This window comes from Salmo salar, chromosome ssa01 (assembly GCF_905237065.1).
Source record: "Salmo salar chromosome ssa01, Ssal_v3.1, whole genome shotgun sequence".
NCBI classification, from domain to species: Eukaryota; Metazoa; Chordata; class Actinopteri; order Salmoniformes; family Salmonidae; genus Salmo; species Salmo salar.
The window spans coordinates 159,073,411-159,094,536 of NC_059442.1; the positions used below are offsets into that span (position 1 = coordinate 159,073,411).

Sequence of the window (21,126 nt, forward strand, 5' to 3'; positions counted from 1 at the left end):
AGCATGAACCTACAGGATCGGGTCACCGCCTTGATGTTAGCGGAGAACGACAGGGTGTTGTCCAGGGTCACGCTGAGGCTCTTAGCACTCTGGGAGGAGGACACAATGGAGTTGTCCACCGTGATGGCGAGATCATGGAAAGGGCAGTGCTTCCCCGGGAGGAAGAGCAGCTCCGTCTTGCCGAGGTTCAGCTTGAGGTGGTGATCCGTCATCCACACTGATATGTCTGCCAGACATGCAGAGATGCGATTCGCCACCTGGTTATCAGAAGGGGGAAAGGAGAAGATGAATTGTGTGTTGTCTGCGTAGCAATGATAGGAGAGACCATGTGAGGATATGACAGAGCCAAGTGACTTGGTGTATAGCGAGAATAGGAGAGGGCCTAGAACTGAGCCCTGGGGGACACCAGTGGTGAGAGCACGTGGTGCGGAGACGGATTCTCGCCACGCCACCTGGTAGGAGCGACCTATCAGGTAGGACGCAATCCAAGAGTGAGCCGCGCCGGAGATACCCAACTCGGAGAGGGTGGAGAGGAGGATCTGATGGTTCACAGTATCAAAGGCAGCAGATAGGTCTAGAAGGATGAGAGCAGAGGAGAGAGAGTTAGCTTTAGCAGTGTGGAGAGCCTCCGTGACACAGAGAAGAGCAGTCTCAGTTGAATGACCAGCCTTGAAACCTGACTGATTTGGATCGAGAAGGTCATTCTGAGAGAGATAGCAGGAGAGCTGGCCAAGGACGGCACGTTCAAGAGTTTTGGAGAGAAAAGAAAGAAGGGATACTGGTCTGTAGTTGTTGACATCGGAGGGATCGAGTGTAGGTTTTTTGAGAAGGGGTGCAACTCTCGCTCTCTTGAAGACGGAAGGGACGTAGCCAGCGGTCAAGGATGAGTTGATGAGCGAGGTGAGGTAGGGGAGAAGGTCTCCGGAAATGGTCTGGAGGAGAGAGGAGGGGATAGGGTCAAGCGGGCAGGTTGTTGGGCGGCCGGCCGTCACAAGACGCAAGATTTCATCTGGAGAGAGAGGGGAGAAAGAGGTCAAAGCATAGGGTAGGGCAATGTGGGCAGGACCAGCGGTGTCGTTTGACTTAACAAACGAGGATCGGATGTCGTCGACCTTCTTTTCAAAATGGTTGACGAAGTCATCCGCAGAGAGGGGGGGGGGGGGGGGTGATTCAGGAGGGAGGAGAAGGTGGCAAAGAGCTTCCTAGGGTTAGAGGCAGATGCTTGGAAGTTAGAGTGGTAGAAAGTGGCTTTAGCAGCAGAAACAGAGGAGGAAAATGTGGAGAGGAGGGAGTGAAAAGATGACAGGTCCGCAGGGAGGCTAGTTTTCCTCCATTTCCGCTCGGCTGCCTGGAGCCCTGTTCTGTGAGCTCGCAATGAGTCGTCAAGCCACGGAGCAGGAGGGGAGGACCGAGCCAGTCGGGAGGATAGGGGACATAGAGAGTCAAAGGATGCAGAAAGGGAGGAGAGGAGGGTTGAGGAGGCAGAATCAGGAGATTGGTTGGAGAAGGATTGAGCAGAGGGAAGAGATGATAGGATGGAAGAGGAGAGAGTAGCAGGAGAGAGAGAGCGAAGGTTGCGACGGCGCAATACCATCTGAGTAGGGGCAGAGTGAGTAGTGTTGGAGGAGAGCGAGAGGGAGAGGGAAAAGGATACAAGGTAGTGGTCGGAGACTTGGAGGGGAGTTGCAGTGAGATTAGTAGAAGAACAGCATCTAGTGAAGATGAGGTCAAGCGTATTGCCTGCCTTGTGAGTAGGGGGGGACGGTGAGAGGGTGAGGTTGAGGTCAAAAGAGGAGAGGAGTGGAAAGAAGGAGGCAGAGAGAAATGAGTCAAAGGTAGACGTGGGGAGGTTAAAGTCACCCAGAACTGTGAGGTGTGAGCCATCCTCAGGAAAGGAACTTATCAAGGCGTCAAGCTCATTGATGAACTCTCCAAGGGAACCTGGAGGGCGATAAATGGTAAGGATGTTAAGCTTGAATGGGCTAGTGATTGTGACAGCATGGAATTCAAAGGAGGAGATAGACAGATGGGTCAGGGGAGAAAGAGAGAATGTCCACTTGGGAGAGATGAGGATCCCAGTGCCACCACCCCGCTAACCAGATGCTCTCGGGGTATGCGAGAACACGTGGTCAGACGAGGAGAGAGCAGTAGGAGTAGCAGTGTTTTCTGTGGTAATCCATGTTTCCGTAAGCGCCAAGAAGTCGAGGGACTGGAGGGTAGCATAGGCTGAGATGAACTATGCCTTGTTGGCCGCAGACCGGCAGTTCCAGAGGCTGCCGGAGACCTGGAACTCCACGTGGGTCGTGCGCGCTGGGACCACCAGGTTAGAGTGGCAGCGGCCACGCGATGTGAAGCGCTTGTATGGCCTGTGCAGAGAGGAGAGAACAGGGATAGACCGACACATAGTTGATAGGCTACAGGAGAGGCTACGCTAATGCAAAGGAGATTGGCATGAAAAATTAACTAAACAACTGGGGAAGCGAGAGAGCAGGGCCTCCCTCACTAACAATTCACTTTAAAGGCATTTTCCAAATGTGTGATCGGATTGAATCCCGGCCTTTAGCGTCAATGACTTGTGTGGGGAGATACCCCTCAGTACACTGCTCTTGGTTGAATATGATTTGACTGAATTCGTTTTTGAACTAGCAAGAAGCCCACATGTCTAACAGAGAAGAGTTACTGGGTTTCTGGCAACAGGAGTCACTGCTCATTAGCTGTACTAGACACACAGGACATTTGTACAGAGCTTGCTTTTTGATTTGATGTCAAATGTATTGTTAATTGATACAGGTAACTGTCAAAATAAAGGAAACACCAACATAGTGTCTTAATAGCGCATTGGGCACCACGAGCCGCCAGAACAGCTTTAATGTGCTTTTGCATAGATTCTACAAGTGTCTGGCACTGTACTGGAGGAATGGGACACCACTCTTCCATGAGAAATTCCATAATTTGGTGTTTTGTTGATCATGGTGGTGCAAAACGAGGTCTAAGGAGCTCCAGAATCTCCCGTAAGTTTTGTTGGGTTGAGAACTGCTGACTGAGACACACGCACACCCTTTAAACCCCCTATGCTCCGTTTAGACTCCTCTTTTAAAGTCAATAAATCAGAGTGTAAGAGGCAAGACTAGAGGGATAACTGGGCCCAAAATCTGTCTTCAGCAGGTGGGGATTTTTTTCTCACACCAAGCAAGGAGTTTTTTTGTGGAGGTCAATGAGTGTTTCGAATTTGGTTAACAAAAGATTGAATGGCTTATTTGCTCAAATAGAAGTTTCGTAATGATTCGATTGTTAGGAATGTACTGATACAAGTTGGACACGTGACATCCCTGCACTTTATACCGGAGTTGTCTGGTCGTCACTAGTTACCACAGCCACAAAGTCATAAACCCGCCTATTTCATAATTTCTTAAAATGTGATTTTAAACCTATTGCTAAACTTATGCCTAATCTTAAATTCCAACCAAAAAGCACCTTTTTGTTTTCATAAATTTTTACGCTGAGACAGTTTTGACTTTGTGGCTGCGGAAACCATTGTGCCTGTTGTTCACGCGCTTATCTGCCCTCTCATTGGCTAGAATGGTCCCACCTGATCTTGCCTCCTCTGACTGCCTTCCATTTTTTAAGACATTTAAAGTTGTGCCCCTGATTGCTTAATTAACTCCGGAACCACACTTGTGTGGAAGCACTTGCTTTCAATATAGTTTGTATCCCTCATTGACTGAAGTTTCCTTTATTTTGCCAGTTACCTGTATATTTTGTTTTATTGTATTGAAAGGGACTTTTCATTTGAAAATGTCACTTCATAGATGCTGAATAAAGATTTTGATTAACCATACACCAACCCTAAATGGTGTCATGACCTGAGGAAACATTGTTGTGAATGCCTATCTATACCCATTCAAGTAAAGTTCTTTTTGTGGGGTATCCTAATAATGCGGTATAAGTACAGCCAAGACATATGCAAATGTTTTGACACACAGTAAGTTTTTATTAGGTGGTTTTTCTCCAACATTACAAACAACACAATAAGGGGGAAAGCAATATCAAAACTGACCATTATACAAAAACGACAGAGGATTGACGTAAAGCAACCAAAGTCAACGGGATATGGAGACAAGTTGATCCACAAATACTGTGGTATAAACTTCGCATATATATTTATATTTACATATATATTAATTTGTAATTGCATGGGAAAAGAAACAATGTACAATGCTACAAAAAAGTATTTACAAGTTAATAAATAAAGCCAGCAAACACAAAACAGGAAAATGAAGAAAATAATCTAAAGTACAAAGGACATTGAGTCTTTTAATATACAAAAAATACAAAAAGAACATAGAAAAAACATTGAACAGGTAATCGTTAGAAAGTTCAGAGCCTTTGACAGTGACGGAGAGCGATGGCACGAAGGTTTTAAGGATGATCATTGTGAGAGGTTGAGGCAAGGTGACATATTCCTGATCAGTCTGGGTTTCTGAGAGGGATCGGTGGAGAGGTGCAGTCTTTGGCCCTTCATTTACAATACATAGACACAGAAGAGAGTGTGTCTCACGTTCACACACAGACTAGCATTTGTGAAACCTGAAATGCTGACATCTTCTTGTCAGATCCCCCTCTCCAACCTCTGATATATACACTGAGTGTACAAAACATTAAGAACACCTGCTCTTTCCATGACAGCCTGACCTTGTGAATCCAGTTGAAAGCTCCACTTCAAATCAGTGTAGATGAAGGGGAGGAGACAGGTTAAAGAAGAATTTTTAAGCATTGAGACAATTGAGACATGGATTGTGTATGTGTGCCAGTCAGAGGGTGAATGGGCCAGACTAAAGATTGAAGTGCCTTTGAACAGGGTTTGGTAGTAGGTGCCAGGTGCATCGGTTTGAGTGTGTCAAGAACTGCAACGCTGTTGGGTTTTTCACGCTCAACCGTCTTCTGTGTGTATAAAGAATGGTCCACCACAAAAAGGACATCCAGCCAACTTGAAACTGTGACAAACATTGGAGTCAACATGGGCCAGCATCCCTGTGGAACGCTTTTAACACCTTGTAGAGTCCATGTCCCAACGAATTGAGGCTGTTCTGAGGGCAAAAGTGGGTGCAACTCGGTATTAGGAAAGTATTCCTACTGTTGTGTACACTCAGTGTAGATATGCTGGGTAGCTGGGGAGGGCACAAAGACATTAGCAAAAAATAAAGATTAAAAATAAGCACACATTCCGGGATGAACGCTTACTGACATTAACTGGAAACTTACGTGTAAATCTCCCATTGACACAAATGCATGATTTTTCACAGAAGTTTAAGGATCTCCAGTTAAAGAATCCATCCCTCACTCATTGATCAACCACAAAAAGTATTTAACTGCAGATCCAGGTTCAGCTTCCCCAACACAAATCCTAATCTTCTTAATAGGATGTAGAAATAGACGCTGACCTTGAATCAGGGCTTTGGGGCAACTTCCATCAACACCACTAATATGAAGTCCAGCAAATCACATGTAATCACAGTAGACTACCGGACCCCAACATTCACAAACATACAGCGTCCTTTTCAACACCACCACCAACCAGCACACATGAAAATCACTTCACTTATATTATACTGCCGTAATGCATTCATAATGCAGTACTAACATGCCATAAATATGACCATGTTTATGATAACTGACATGTGAAACCATTTCCATGGCTTTACTGTTAGGCACATCAAGCGTTTGTTGTGAAATGTACTGACGACTGCTGTGGCGTGTTATAGGATTTATGTGGCATTTTACTGTACTGAGCCAAGCTGTACTGCGTTGGCCTGGTTACGTACCATGTCAAAAGAAAATATCAGATCCAGCCAGCACACTACGGTTCAGGTTAGCACAATAGTGTAAAAAGGCTATAAAAGTGAAGTATAGCCAGTTTAGATGAGCCCTCTGATAGATATCCAATCCCATGTCCCTATTAGAACATTTACTGTCTTGCACATGAAACACCGAGTACGTTTACATGCACATTAATAATTTGATATCAAACTGATTATGGCAGTAGGCTGAGTATGGCATTAGTCATGTAAACACCTTACTCTGTTTATCTTAATCGGCATATGGTCATATTCGAAGTAAGCATACGCCAATTAAAACACCTGATTTTCTGGGCAATCTTTAAAATGATTAGGACATGTAAACGCTTTAATCAGTTATAGCGGTGTGTTTGATCTGTGTGTGTGTGTGCGTGTGTGTGTGTTAGCGCAAGCAGGGCGAGCTTCCTTCTTTTGCACGACGGAAGTGAGTTAGGAAAAACTAAAAGTACACATCTTAGAAGTCGTTTTCACATAAACGTTATATGTCCGAACTCAGAATCAACTATGCTTCTCAAATAACATGGTCGCTGTGGTAGAACGTTTATTTTGATTGCTGATATTCTGCATTTATCAAGTCCCACCAGGTGGTCTGATTTCAGATGTGTCCATGTAAACAGAATTATGAGGGAAATCATTTATTCTTGCAAAGCATGTAAACGTTTTAATCAAGCTATTATATTAATTTGACTATTCACAATAATTGTATTATTGTGTGCATGTAACCGTACTCAGTGTGACACGGTCACAGTCAAAAAGTCACTAGTTTCAGAAAACTCTTTGAGCAAAGGCTTGAGTTTTAACACTAATCCACAACACCACTGTCATGGCTGCTGTTAAATAGGGATATTAGGTTTGATCCAAAGTGCTGCAATACTGTAGGAAATGGATAGACATGGGGTACTACAAACCAAGGACTCATCATCACATAATCTTCAATCATAGTCATAGACAAAGAATCACACGACTTCTGAGTCTCTCAACAGCAGGCAAACTCACTCCCTCCACTTCAAATCTCAATGCTCCCGAAACCACCTCATACTTCATAGTCCACCGGTCTTTGGCACACGTGGAGTTGATTATGTTTTAGTTGAGTTGTACTTTCTCTTCCTCTTTTTCATTTATCTCCTGAATGAACTGAATTGAAATGAAGGTGACCTCCTACCCTGGTACACAAGGACGAAAGGCCTCGATGAAGGACAAAAAGCAAACAAAAGGGACAGTCCTTTCATTCTCGTTTCTTCTTCTTTACACTATAGGGAACAAAAAGACTGGACATTTAAAAACCACGCTTCATTTCACAATACAACATACATCTCTCTCTCTCCGAGTGCTTGAGTACTTTCCACACACACACTTCTAGTTAAAAGGGAGCACAGTGTCCTTTTACATACATTTCTCTCCTCCTGCAAGTCATTGACAAGAGGGTCTAGCACACATTGGGGTCCATCAAATGGCTCGGAGCTAACTTCTAACTTTCTTGATGATCTGAGGGAGTGGTCACCATGCCAACAACAGCCATTTTGTGCCATTCGGCTCACATGTTGGCAGTTCTGCTCTCTAAGGCATTGCCAATCGAGGAGAAGCCATTTAGTGCCATCATGTTTGAGCCGCAATGGCCGCCCGACATTGTGCATTTCAAGTCACCATAATGTACTCTAACTGGCCACATTGCTTTTTTTGGCTTCCCATAAATGCACCCATTAAAACAAATACTGAACCAAAATGGATGCTGGATACCTCAGTTGCACTATTTCCATGAACCATCATCATTGAGCCCTCATGGATGCCTACTCCTTCATGTTGGCCTCGCTGTCAGGAGACAGCCTCTCTCTCAAACTGTAGTGTGAAACTGAAAGACATCAGGCATGAAATGAAAGGGGAGGGAGGGAGGGAGCGGGCTGGCTGTAGCATTTCATTGTCTGTTAGCACCACTTGGAGAAATAAGACGCAATGCACAAATGCAGAGTGCCGCCGCATCAAAGCAGTGACAAAATGAGCTATTATTGAATGTTTGTAGTAATAATAATGCCCTATTTGTGTGAATAGTGTTAGTTTAACAAACTGGACATGTTCCCATTAGCAGTGAGGAGTTAAAAGGAGTAAAGTTTATGATGATTGGTTAACAACCAGATGTAGCTATCCAGTAGGGGCCTTTCTCTCCCAAAATCCTTTTAGTGGTTCGTTGGAACGCGTCTCCCTCCGCTAGCTGGCAGTACAGAGCATCTGTCCATCTGTCTCAGTCCGCGTGTGGCGGAACATCGAAGAAACAGATGCAGTTGATGTTAGTCTAGAAAGGAGTGTAAAAAAATAGTACCTGAACCTTTGCTGAGGGAGAGGTCTGTAGAAAGTAGAGGGAGTGTAACTCCTTTAAAGGGGAGGAATTCATTTTCCTACGCACCTACACCACATAGTTATATTTTTACTCAGGTTTTCCCCTCTCAATTAGGACGTCCACAGAGAGCTATGAAGCTAACAGGAAGTGAAGGGGGCTCACAGGAAGTGACCTGAACATGGGTTGTAGCCTGGTTAGGAAACACCTGGGAGAGGGGTCAGATGTGGGTAAGCATCCACAGCATCCACACAGAGTCACTACTTCCAAGGACTGTCGCCCGCCTCGCAAAATGGAGTTGAGTGCAAGTTCATTGGCCAATAGGGATTTCCATTCCATTCAGCTTTATTAGTCCTCTGAGGCTTTCACGCTCAGATGCTGAACACGGCCAAGCTGGCAACAGGTCCCTCTACCATGGCACAGCAGGGGTGGCACTCAAAGATGGCACCCAGAAAGCCCAGCAGGAAGCAAGGAGGTGGGTGAGGGTTTCTGATGACACGGCGTTGCCCCTCAGAAGATGCCCTTGGCAATTTTCAGGCCTTTCTGCTTCATTCGCGGCAGGGTGGAGCTGGCCACGTGCTTGGTCCGGCCTACCTTGGGGAAGCCGCGTTTCTTCAGGACAAAGTCATAGTTGGCTGAGGAGTTCATGGCATAGAAAACGTTGGCATTGTCTGGAATCTTCAGCTCTGTGTGGGGGTGGGGGTGCAAAAGAAACACTGGCATGGTTAAAAGGCACATTGAAACATCAGGCAAGAGAGAATGTCAAAATCTGTTAGAGAAGATGGAAGGAGAGATTTTTAGACAAGGCGTGTGCAGGTATTTCTAAAAATGACAGTGTGACCAGAGATACAAACAGGTCCAGAATGAAGGGTGTGGGGAAAACTGAAATGTTTGTAAGTGTGAAATGTAGTTGAAAATGCATTAACTTTGAGGTCTGTATCTTTCAGGTTCTACTGTAAGTCCTGAGTGAACGTAACAAACAGCTGACTGACCTTTCTCTTCAGAGATCTTCTGCAGCAGTTCGTAGTCCTCCGCTCTCTCCCGGTCCAGGTTGTGTTTCACCATGGCCTTCCTGATCACCGCCGGCGTCTTGTCCTGACTGGTCACCTGGAGATCATGTGATGACCACAAGACATTTGGCTCAACCAGACCTCACAACCACTAAACACATTGTCAGGGAAATTCTCTTTTCTAATCTATCGTAATGAACAGCAGCGCAGCAGCTCACCAGGATGCTCTTGTACATGTTGCCGTTGTCCACGTCCAGGCTGACACGGATGATGCAGCAGTCGTCCACCTGCTGGTTGTAGAGGGGCAGTGACAGCGACGAGTAGCTGGACACGCCCGACACAGAGCGCTTGTGTGAGCGGGAGCCCGCCCCCGCCACAGGCGTGGAGGACATGGAGGAGGACGAGGCGCTACTGGAGCCCGAGCCAGAGCCCAGACCAGAGGCATCCAGAGAGGACAGAGAGGTGGACTCCCAGAACTGGAGAGAGAGAGAGAGAGAGAGAGAGAAGGGGGGCAGCACAGGTTAGATCACAGTGCAACTTAAGAATATGGAGATGCAATCAAGGAAAGCAATGCATCTTAAACAGGATCATTTAACATGACTGGAAACTATTGAATGAATTCCAGTGAATTAAGACAAATACTTGGGAACACTGAAATTGAGGCTGGCGGTTTTTTCTCTAATGGGATCCCCAAGAGTGCTTGCTACTAACATGACATGCACATAAAATGTAGAAAACACAATGAAATATGTGAACAGAAGGATGTGCAACCAAGTGAACTGTTACTATGGATACAAGGTGAACTCTTCACCAAAAAGGTCAAGGTGCAGCGGTGAGCAGACACATGAATAAATTGACACCTGCACACATTCGGACACTCAACACACACATACACCGTTCTCGCCCATACACAAAATGGCTACAGGGGTGATGTGATGGTGACGTCACAGATAGAAACAGTGCAAACAGCACACTCCTCTGATGGCAGTGTGAAATGGCTGCACCACAAGCTAGCACAGGTGAAACAGAGAAATGGTACAGGAAGTAGTAAATAGTACCGTGGGTGCCAGGTCAGGCAAGGGGCCGCACTTCCCTAACGTGGAATTGGAATGTTTTACGGAAGGCGTGGAGGTCTAGAAAAGGAATTAAGAGCTACAGTCACCAGTGGGCCTCACATGAGCTGTTTCTGGGATGGAAGAGTTATACTATGCTAAGACAGTAGTACGGCTTAGAGATCATACTGGTATCATGGTCTTTAAAGCAAGACTCAGAGATATGACATCCTCATCATACATGGTGGGGCAACTTCCAGCTTCCAGATGTCAACACACACTCGTAGTAATACATCCCTGTCCTCTGATAGGTCATCATTGTAAATAACAATATATTCTTAATTGACTTTCCTGTATAAATGAAATAAATAGATATATAGAAGATCTCCTCTCTCTCTCACACCTTTCGCTCGTGGACATCGGGTGAGTCGGAGATGAAGCTGATACTGATCTCCTCCACGTCAGAGCTGCTGGAGCCAGCGGAGGTGACGCTCAGGGAGTCCGCTCCATCCCCCGCTCCACCTCCACCCGAGCCCCCCAGGCAGGGGGCGTAGCGCAGCTGGTCAAAGGACTTGGAGTGGGAGCTGCCCGCACTGCTGCAGCCTGGCTCTGAGCTGGCAGGCTGGCGACTGAGAGACGGAGTGAAGAAATGGGAGGGAGAGAGGGATGGAGAGAGACAGAGAGAGGGGAAAGATGGAAGAGAAAATGCAGGTTGAGAGCAAGAGTGGGAGAAAAGAAGAGCGTGAAGAATGAGTTAAAAAAACATTGACACAAATAGACTGTAAATCATATATTGCACCTATTGAACAGAAATAACTTTCTGCAATAATATTTATTGACTTACTCGCTCCAGCGTTTGATGATTCCTGTGTTCTTCTTCTTGAGAGTGTTGGAGGCTGACTCTGACAGTGGCTCGATCTCACATGACTGGCTGTAGCTGTGGAAAGAAACACATAGAAGAGTATGTGTGTGTGTTCCAGTCTTTCATTACTCCTCATTTTCTTCAGTCTCTCTCTCCCTCTTCCTCCTTTTTTTCATTCTCCCACTCTTCCCCCCTACTGTTCCTCACACCCACGACAATCTATTTCTGGTGCAGTGTGAAAATACTCTCATGTATTTGTAACAGAATACAATCTGTTCCCTCTCTTACCTCTCAGCCTCTGTGAGTTTGTCCACACCGGAGAACCACTGTCGGAAACGCTTGTTTCGGGTGAAGTTATAGTTGTTGCAGGCCAGCTGCAGAAGCTTGATCTGGGCAATCACCTCAAACTCCTATAAAACCAGAGGAAAGAAAATGATCAATATGCACTCACATCTTCATCCTCATTGTAATCACCATCATCATCACACTTTAAATTCATATTGCATTTCTCACCTTCCTCCTCTTCTCAAAATTGATCAGCCCTCCCTGTAAACAAGAAAATATGTTATTCAGAACAGAAATTGGGTTGTGTGTCATTTTGAGGAAAGAGGGGATGTGTGGGTGTGTGTGTGTGTGTGTGTGTGCCACTCACGTCCAGGTAGTCCTTCATGGCTGTATCCATCATGACTAGGTCTGTAAGGAAAGTGCCCAGGTAGGGAATGGTCCCCTGCATCACACTCTGAAATAAACAAACAGGCAGGCAGAGACTGGTGTTAGAGTGTGTTTCAAGTTTTAATGTCACATGCACAAGTACTGTGAAATCAAAACCCAACAATGCAATAATCAAGAACAAGCTATTACTAGAAGAAGAACAAAAATCACAAGAGAAATAAGAATAAGAAATTTGAAATATTTAAAAAAGTTAGTTCCAATACCATATTTACATGTGCAGGGATACTGGAGTGGTAGAGGTAGATATGTATGGGGTAAGATGACTAGGCAACTGGATATAAGATAAACAGAGTTGCAGCAGTTTGCATGTGAGTGGGTTTGCGCGTGTGTAGAGTCAGTATAAATGCATGTGCATATTATGTGTGAGTGAGCAGATGATGGAGTGAGTGTTTGTGTGTGTGTTGGAGTGACTGTGTGACTTGTGTGTGTGTGTGTGTGTGTGTGTGTGTGTGTGTGTGTGTGTGTGTGTAGGGCCCTGTGAGTGTCCAGAGAGACTGAAATAAAAAGGCCAATAAAGATACGAGGTAAACTCGGTCTGTGTAGTTATTGGGGATAGAAGCTGTTCAAGAGCCTGTTGGGGTCAGACTAGACGCACCTCTTGCCGTGCGGCAGCAGAGAAAATAGTCTATGGCTTGGGTGGTTGGGGTCTTTGACGTTTTTCCGGGCCTTCTTTTCACACCGCCTGATATAGAGGTCCTGGATGGCAGGGAGCTCGTCCTCAGTGTTGTACATAGCGCCATGCGATCGAGGGCGGTGCTAATGCCATACCAAGCAGTGATGCAGTCCGTCAATATGCTCTCAATGGTACAACTGTAGAACCTTTTCAGGATTTGAGGGTCCGTGCCAAACCTTTTCATCCTCCTGAGGGGAAGTAGTTCCTTTTTCACGACTGTACGTGTGTGTTTGGATATTTTAAGTCTTTAGTGATTTGGACACCGAGGAACTTGAAGCTGTCAACCTGCTCCACTGCCGCCCCGTCGATGTGGATTGGGGTATGCTCACCCCCCCGTTTCCTGTAGTCCACGATCAGCTCCTTGGTCTTACTGACGTTGAGGGAGAGGTTATTGCTCTGGCACCACACTGACCTCCTCCCTGAAGGCTGACTCATTGTCGCTGGTGCTCAGGCCTACCACCGTCATGTCATCAGTGAACTTGATAATGGTGTTGAAGTTGTCCGTTGAAGTCGTACACAGTCGTAGGTGAACAGGGAGTACAGGAGGGGACTAAGCACACACCCCTGTGGGGCTCCTGTGTTAAGGGTCAGCGTGGTGGAGGTGATGTTGCCTACCCTTACCACCTGGAGTCGGCCCGTCAGGAAGTCCAGGATCCAGTTGCAGAGGTATGTGTTCAGACCCAGAGTCCTAAGCTTGGTGACGAGCTTGGAGGGGATAATGGTGTTAAACACTGAGCTGTAGTCAATGAACAGCATTTTCACAAGCAGTGCATTCGGAAAGTATTCAGACACCTTGACTTTTTCCACATTTTGTTACGTTACAGCTTTATTCTAAAGTTGATTAAATCATTTTTTTCCCCCTCATCAATCTACACACAATACCCCATAATGACAAAGTGAAAACAGGTTTTTACAAATACCTTATTTATATAAGTATTCAGACCCTTTGCTATGAGACTCGAAATTGAGCTAAGGTGCATCCTGTTTCCATTGATCAACCTTCAGATGTTTCTACAGCTTGATTGGAGTCCACCTGTGGTAAATACAATCTATTGGACAGGATTTGGAAAGACACACCTATCTATAAGGTTCCACAGTTGACAGTGCATGTCAGAGCAAAAACCAAGCCATGATGTCGAAGGAATTGTCTGTAGATCTCTGAGACAGGATTGTGTCGAGGCACAGATCTGGGGAAGGGTACCAAAAAATATCTGCAGCATTGAAGGTCCCCAAGAACATTCTTAAATGGAAAAAGTTTGGAACCACTAAGACTCTATCTAGAGCTGGCCGCCCGGCCAAACTGAGCAATCGGGGGAGAAGGGCCTTGGTCAGGGCGGTGACAAAGAACCCGATGGTTACTCTGACAGAGCTCCTCTGTGGAGATGGGAGAACCTTCCAGAAGGACAACCATCTCTGCAGCACTCCAACAATCAGGCCTTTATGGTAGAGTGGCCAGACAGAAGCCTCTCCTCAGTAAAAGGCACATGACAGCCCGCTTGGAGTGTGCCAAAAGGCACCTAAAGGACTCTCAGACCATGAGAAACAACATTCTCTGGTCTGATGAAAGATTGAACTCTTTGCCCTGAATGCCAAGCATCACATCTGGAGGAAACCTGGCACCATCCCTACGGTGAAGCATGGTGGTAGCAGCATCATGCTGTGGGGATATTTTTCAGCAGCAGGGACTGGGAGACTAGTCAGAATCGAGGGAAAGATGAATGGAGCAAAGTACAGAGAGATGCTTGATGAAAACCTGCTCCAGAACGCTCAGAAACTCAGACTGGGGTGAAGGATCACCTTTCAACAGGACAACGACCCTAAGCACACAGCCAAGACAACGCAGGTGTGGCTTCGGGACAAGTCTCTGAACATCCTTGAGCGGCCCAGCCAGAGCCAGGGCTTGAACCCGATCGAACATCTCTGGAGAGACTGAAAATAGCTGTGTAACAACGCTCCCCATCCAACCTGACAGAGCTTGAGAGGATCTGCAGAAAAGGATAGGAGAAACTCCCCAAATACAGGTGTGCCAAGCTTGTAGTGTCATACCCAAAAAGACTGTAATCGCTGCCAAAGGTGCTTCAACAAAATACTGAGTAAAGGGTTTGAATACTTACGGAAATGTGATATCTGTTTTTTGTTTGTAATACATTTGCAAAGATTTCTAAAAACATGTTTTTGCTTTGTCATTATGGGGTATTGTGTGTAGATTGATGAAGGGGGAAAAACAATTTAATACATTTTAGAATAAGGATGAAACGTAATAAAACGTGGGGAGAAAATCAAGGGTCTGAATACTTTCCGAATGCACTGTAGTTAGTCCTCTTATCTAGGTGGATGAGGGCAGTGTGGGGAGCAATTGAGATTGGGTCTATGGGTCTGTTGGGGCAGTATGCAAATTGGAGTGGGTGTAGGGTGTCTGGGATGGTGGAGTTAATGTGTGCCATAACCAGCCTCTCAAAGCACTTCATTAGCACCTCACAGAAGTGACTGTTACAGGATGGTAATCATGGTGGCATGAAGCCTTAAGAGATCTCAGTAACAGGGATCATTGTGGTCATCTTAAAAAGTGGGGATTACATACTGGGACAAGGAGAGGTTGAAAATGACCATGAAAATGCCTGCCAGCTGTTCTGCGCATGCTGAGAACGTGCCCAGGAAAACCGTCGGGGCCCGCGACCTTGCAGGTGTTGACCTGATTAAAGACCCTTCTCACGTCGGCCTCGGAGAGCGAGATTAGTCCTCTGGGTCGGTGACAGCACTCACACCCGGCTCGACGTCAAAGAGTTCATAAAATGCATTGAGTTGGTCTGGTATAGAGACATCGTTGGGCAGATCACAGCTGGGTCTTCCTGTGTAATCCGTAATGGACTGTAGCCCCTCACACATGCTGGTGGCGTCAGAGCCTGTGTAGTATGATTCCACCTTATTCCTATATTGTCCTTTTGCTCGTTTGATGACTCTGTGGAGGTCATAGCGGGACTTCTTGTACTTATTCCTGTCCTCTGCCATAGCCTCAAGGTTGTCTACGATAGCTCTGTGTGGGGTAGCCTTGTCCTTTAGTTTAGTGCCAACCTTGGTGTTAATCCAGGACTTGTGATTGGGGAAGCAGCGAACCCTCACCGTGGGTACGTCACTGATGCATTTTCTAATGAAGCCAGTGACGGAGCTGGTTAGCTCGTCGATGTTGTGTGAGTGTGTGTGTGTGTGTGTGTGTGTGTGTGTATATATACATGACTTTGGCAGTGATTAAATAATGAGTAACATACATTTTTCATCAGGGGGAAAAAAGTATTTGGAAATCAATAATTAAATCTCTGCATCTCCCTCTGTGGACACTGCTTATATAAATATCTACAGCTGGCTACTGTTCCCAGTTTCATAAATGCGCAATTATCATTTGATTACATTGTAATTACAGTCAAATTAAGCTGTAAAGTTGCATATCACCACTAGAGTGAGCTGTGAGCATTTTGCGAGTCAGATTGATTCCCCAAATAACCACTAGAGGGCGGTGTGTCCCTTATTCATTCTAATTCTATACACCAGAGAGAACAATGACATGAATCCCCTTATTGTGAACAGCAAAATACTGCACCTCTACACTATTTTCATTAGAGGTATCCATGACGGCCATTTACTACAAAGTGGGTCAATTTCAAAGGGAGGGATTTTAAAGTGGAGCAGATGAGTGAGAGTGAAAGGGTGAGAGAGCATTGATCCATAAAATTTACATTTGAGTCATTTAGCAGACGCTCTTATCCAGAGCGACTTACAGGAGCAATTTGGGTTAAGTGCCTTGCTCAAGGGCACAGACACATTTTTCACCCATTCGGCTCAGGGATTCGAACCAGCAAACATGACAATAGGAGCATGTGTGACTGTGTGTGTTTGAGTGAGCGTGTCAGCAGAGTTCAGTGAGGACACAGGGCCCGCTTGTTTTCTATTCTATGGCGTCTTGCCCGCTGGAACACTTCCTGACACGGCTTAAAAAAAACAATTACTCCAGCCTGTCTAATCTACAGGGCCAAGAAGGGGGTGCTTTGACTACATCTGTCACCTCGCTCTCCCACTTTTTGTTCCATTTATATCTTTCCCTCTTTGTCTCTCTGTCCCTGTTGCTATCCCTCACCTAACTAACTATCTTATTAAGATGAATGCACTAACTGTAATTCGCTCTTGTAAGGCTCTCTGGCTCTCACTTGGTCTTCATTTTTTGACCTCCCCTTTGCTCTCTCATCCTCTCTGTCAGAACATTTCATTTCTCTCTCTGCTTTCTCCCTGCTTTTCATGTCATCTCTCTCTCTGCTTTTCATGTCATCTCTCTCTCTGCTTTTCATGTCATCTCTCTCTCTGCTTTTCATGTCATCTCTCTCTCTGCTTTTCATGTCATCTCTCTCTCTCTGCTTTCTCCCTGCTTTTCATGTCATCTCTCTCTCTCTGCTTTCTCTCTGCTTTTCATGTCATCTCTCTCTCTCTGCTTTCTCTCTGCTTTTCATGTCATCTCTCTCTCTGCTTTTCATGTCATCTCTCTCTCTCTGCTTTCTCTCTGCTTTTCATGTCATCTCTCTCTCTGCTTTCTCTCTGCTTTTCATGTCATCTCTCTCTCTCTGCTTTTCATGTCATCTCTCTCTCTGCTTTTCATGTCATCTCTCTCTCTGCTTTTCATGTCATCTCTCTCTCTGCTTTTCATGTCATCTCTCTCTCTGCTTTCTCTCTGCTTTTCATGTCATCTCTCTCTCTGCTTTCTCTCTGCTTTTCATGTCATCTCTCTCTCTGCTTTTCATGTCATCTCTCTCTCTGCTTTCTCTCTGCTTTTCATGTCATCTCTCTCTCTCTGCTTTCTCTCTGCTTTTCATGTCATCTCTCTCTCTGCTTTCTCTCTGCTTTTCATGTCATCTCTCTCTCTGCTTTCTCCCTGCTTTTCATGTCATCTCTCTCTCTGCTTTCTCTCTGCTTTTCATGTCATCTCTCTCTCTGCTTTCTCTCTGCTTTTCATGTCATCTCTCTCTCTGCTTTCTCCCTGCTTTTCATGTCATCTCTCTCTCTGCTTTCTCTCTGCTTTTCATGTCATCTCTCTCTCTGCTTTTCATGTCATCTCTCTCTCTGCTTTTCATGTCATCTCTCTCTCTGCTTTCTCTCTGCTTTTCATGTCATCTCTCTCTCTGCTTTTCATGTCATCTCTCTCTCTGCTTTCTCCCTGCTTTTCATGTCATCTCTCTCTCTGCTTTTCATGTCATCTCTCTCTCTGCTTTCTCTCTGCTTTTCATGTCATCTCTCTCTCTGCTTTCTCCCTGCTTTTCATGTCATCTCTCTCTCTGCTTTCTCCCTGCTTTTCATGTCATCTCTCTCTCTCTGCTTTTCATGTCATCTCTCTCTCTGCTTTTCATGTCATCTCTCTCTCTGCTTTCTCTCTGCTTTTCATGTCATCTCTCTCTCTCTGCTTTTCATGTCATCTCTCTCTCTGCTTTCTCCCTGCTTTTCATGTCATCTCTCTCTCTCTGCTTTCTCCCTGCTTTTCATGTCATCTCTCTCTCTGCTTTCTCCCTGCTTTTCATGTCATCTCTCTCTCTGCTTTCTCTCTGCTTTTCATGTCATCTCTCTCTCTCTGCTTTTCATGTCATCTCTCTCTCTCTGCTTTCTCTCTGCTTTTCATGTCATCTCTCTCTCTGCTTTTCATGTCATCTCTCTCTCTGCTTTCTCTCTGCTTTTCATGTCATCTCTCTCTCTCTGCTTTTCATGTCATCTCTCTCTCTGCTTTTCATGTCATCTCTCTCTGCTTTTCATGTCATCTCTCTCTCTGCTTTTCATGTCATCTCTCTCTCTGCTTTCTCTCTGCTTTTCATGTCATCTCTCTCTCTGCTTTCTCTCTGCTTTTCATGTCATCTCTCTCTCTCTGCTTTTCATGTCATCTCTCTCTCTGCTTTTCATGTCATCTCTCTCTCTGCTTTTCATGTCATCTCTCTCTCTGCTTTTCATGTCATCTCTCTCTCTGCTTTCTCCCTGCTTTTCATGTCATCTCTCTCTCTGCTTTCTCTCTGCTTTTCATGTCATCTCTCTCTCTCTGCTTTTCATGTCATCTCTCTCTGCTTTTCATGTCATCTTCTCTCTCTGCTTTTCATGTCATCTCTCTCTCTCTGCTTTCTCTCTGCTTTTCATGTCATCTCTCTCTCTGCTTTCTCTCTGCTTTTCATGTCATTCTCTCTCTCTGCTTTCTCTCTGCTTTTCATGTCATCTCTCTCTCTGCTTTCTCTCTGCTTTTCATGTCATCTCTCTCTCTGCTTTCTCTCTGCTTTTCATGTCATCTCTCTCTCTCTGCTTTCTCTCTGCTTTTCATGTCATCTCTCTCTCTCTGCTTTCTCCCTGCTTTTCATGTCATCTCTCTCTCTGCTTTCTCTCTGCTTTTCATGTCATCTCTCTCTCTGCTTTTCATGTCATCTCTCTCTCTGCTTTCTCTCTGCTTTTCATGTCATCTCTCTCTCTGCTTTCTCTCTGCTTTTCATGTCATCTCTCTCTCTGCTTTTCATGTCATCTCTCTCTCTGCTTTCTCCCCGCTTTTCATGTCATCTCTCTCTCTGCTTTCTCCCTGCTTTTCATGTCATCTCTCTCTCTCTGCTTTCTCTCTGCTTTTCATGTCATCTCTCTCTCTCTGCTTTCTCTCTGCTTTTCATGTCATCTCTCTCTCTCTGCTTTCTCCCTGCTTTTCATGTCATCTCTCTCTCTGCTTTCTCTCTGCTTTTCATGTCATCTCTCTCTCTGCTTTCTCTCTGCTTTTCATGTCATCTCTCTCTCTGCTTTTCATGTCATCTCTCTCTCTGCTTTTCATGTCATCTCTCTCTCTGCTTTTCATGTCATCTCTCTCTCTCTGCTTTCTCTCTGCTTTTCATGTCATCTCTCTCTCTGCTTTTCATGTCATCTCTCTCTCTGCTTTCTCCCTGCTTTTCATTTCATCCTCCATTTTCGTAAACGCCACTTTTTTCTTCCTCTTCAATCTTTCTAGTATTTTGTCTCTCTCTAAGTCCACTCCTCCCTCCCTCCTTTCTTACGTTGCGTCTCTCTTAAAACCTCTATGGGCTAGGTGGGACGCTTGCGTCCCACCTACGTAACAGCCACTGGCAGCCTGTGGCGCGATTTTCAAAACCTTAAAAATCCTATTACTTCAATTTCTCAAACATATGACTATTTTACAGCTATTTAAAGACAAGACTCTCGTTAATCTAACCACACTGTCCGATTTCAAAAAGGCTTTACAACGAAAGCAAAACATTAGATTATGTCAGCAGAGTACCAAGCCAGAAATAATCAGACACCCATTTTTCAAGCCAGCATATAATGTCACCAAAACCCAGAAGACAGCTAAATGCAGCACTCACCTTTGATGATCTTCATCAGATGACAACCCTAGGACATTATGTTATACAATACATGCATGTTTTGTTCAATCAAGTTCATATTTATATCAAAAACCAGCTTTTTACATTAGCATGTGACGTTCAGAACTAGCATACCCCCCGCAAACTTCCGGGGAATTCGCTAACATTTTACTAAATTACTCACGATAAACGTTCACAAAAAGCATAACAATTATTTTAAGAATTATAGATACAGACCTCCTCTATGCACTCGATATGTCCGATTTTAAAATAGCTTTTTGGTGAAAGCACATTTTGCAATATTCTAAGTACATAGCCCAGGCATCACGGGCTCGCTATTTAGACACCCGGCAAGTTTAGCACTCACCATAATCATATTTACTATTATAAAAGTTTGATTACCTTTTGTTGTCTTCGTCAGAATGCACACCCAGGACTGCTACTTCAATAACAAATGTTGGTTTGGTCCAAAATAATCCATCGTTATATCCGAATAGCGGCGTTTTGTTCGATGCGTTCCAGACACTATCCGAAATAGTAAAGAAGTGTCGCGCGCATGGCGCAATTCGTGACAATAAAATTCTAAATATTCCATTACCGTACTTCGAAGCATGTCAACCGCTGTTTAAAATCAATTTTTACGCCATTTTTCTCGTAGAAAAGCGATAATATTCCGACAGGGAATCTCCTTTTCGGCAAACAGAGGAAAAAAATCCCAAAGGCGGGGGCGGTCGGGTCACGCGCATAAGCCCAGTGTCCCTTGATCGGCCACTTGAGAAAGGCGATAATGTGTTTCAGCCTGGGGCTGGAATGACGACATTCTGTTTTTTCCCGGGCTCTGAGCGCCTATGGACGACGTGGGAAGTGTCACGTTAGAGCAGAGATCCTTAGTAAATGATAGAGATGGAAAAGAAGTTCAAGAAATGGTCAGACAGGCCACTTCCTGTAAAGGAATCTCTCAGGTTTTGACCTGCCATTTGAGTTCTGTTATACTCACAGACACCATTCAAACAGTTTTAGAAAATTTAGGGTGTTTTCTATCCATATGTAATAAGTATATGCATATTCTAGTTACTGGGTAGGAGTGGTAACCAGATTAAATCGGGTATGTTTTTTATCCAGCCGTGTCAATACTGCCCCCTAGCCCTAACAGGTTGTCCTTACCAGGTCTCGGGGTTGCTGCTGTCTCTTCTGGGCTCGTTTGGGGTTTATTTCCAGGGTGGCGAATTTGGACGTGCCTTCC

The 21,126-nt window shown here is 45.0% G+C and overlaps 1 protein-coding gene across 2 annotated transcripts in view; it reads right to left on the reverse strand.

The window, feature by feature from the left end:
• Window positions 1–3,968: 3,968 nt before the first annotated feature.
• Window positions 3,969–21,126, reverse strand: part of LOC106570436 (ral guanine nucleotide dissociation stimulator) — a 76,305-nt gene continuing 59,147 nt past the window's right edge. For both annotated transcript variants that reach the window (XM_014142779.2, XM_014142770.2), the window contains exons 8-17: window positions 21,048–21,125; window positions 11,761–11,847; window positions 11,622–11,654; window positions 11,397–11,518; window positions 11,091–11,183; window positions 10,650–10,875; window positions 10,253–10,327; window positions 9,413–9,670; window positions 9,177–9,291; window positions 3,969–8,870 (exon numbers count right to left, since the gene is read on the reverse strand). In XM_014142779.2, the coding sequence (XP_013998254.1) occupies window positions 8,695–8,870; window positions 9,177–9,291; window positions 9,413–9,670; window positions 10,253–10,327; window positions 10,650–10,875; window positions 11,091–11,183; window positions 11,397–11,518; window positions 11,622–11,654; window positions 11,761–11,847; window positions 21,048–21,125 (1,263 nt within the window). In that variant the 3' untranslated portion in view covers window positions 3,969–8,694. The remainder of the gene's footprint in view (window positions 8,871–9,176; window positions 9,292–9,412; window positions 9,671–10,252; window positions 10,328–10,649; window positions 10,876–11,090; window positions 11,184–11,396; window positions 11,519–11,621; window positions 11,655–11,760; window positions 11,848–21,047; window position 21,126) is intronic.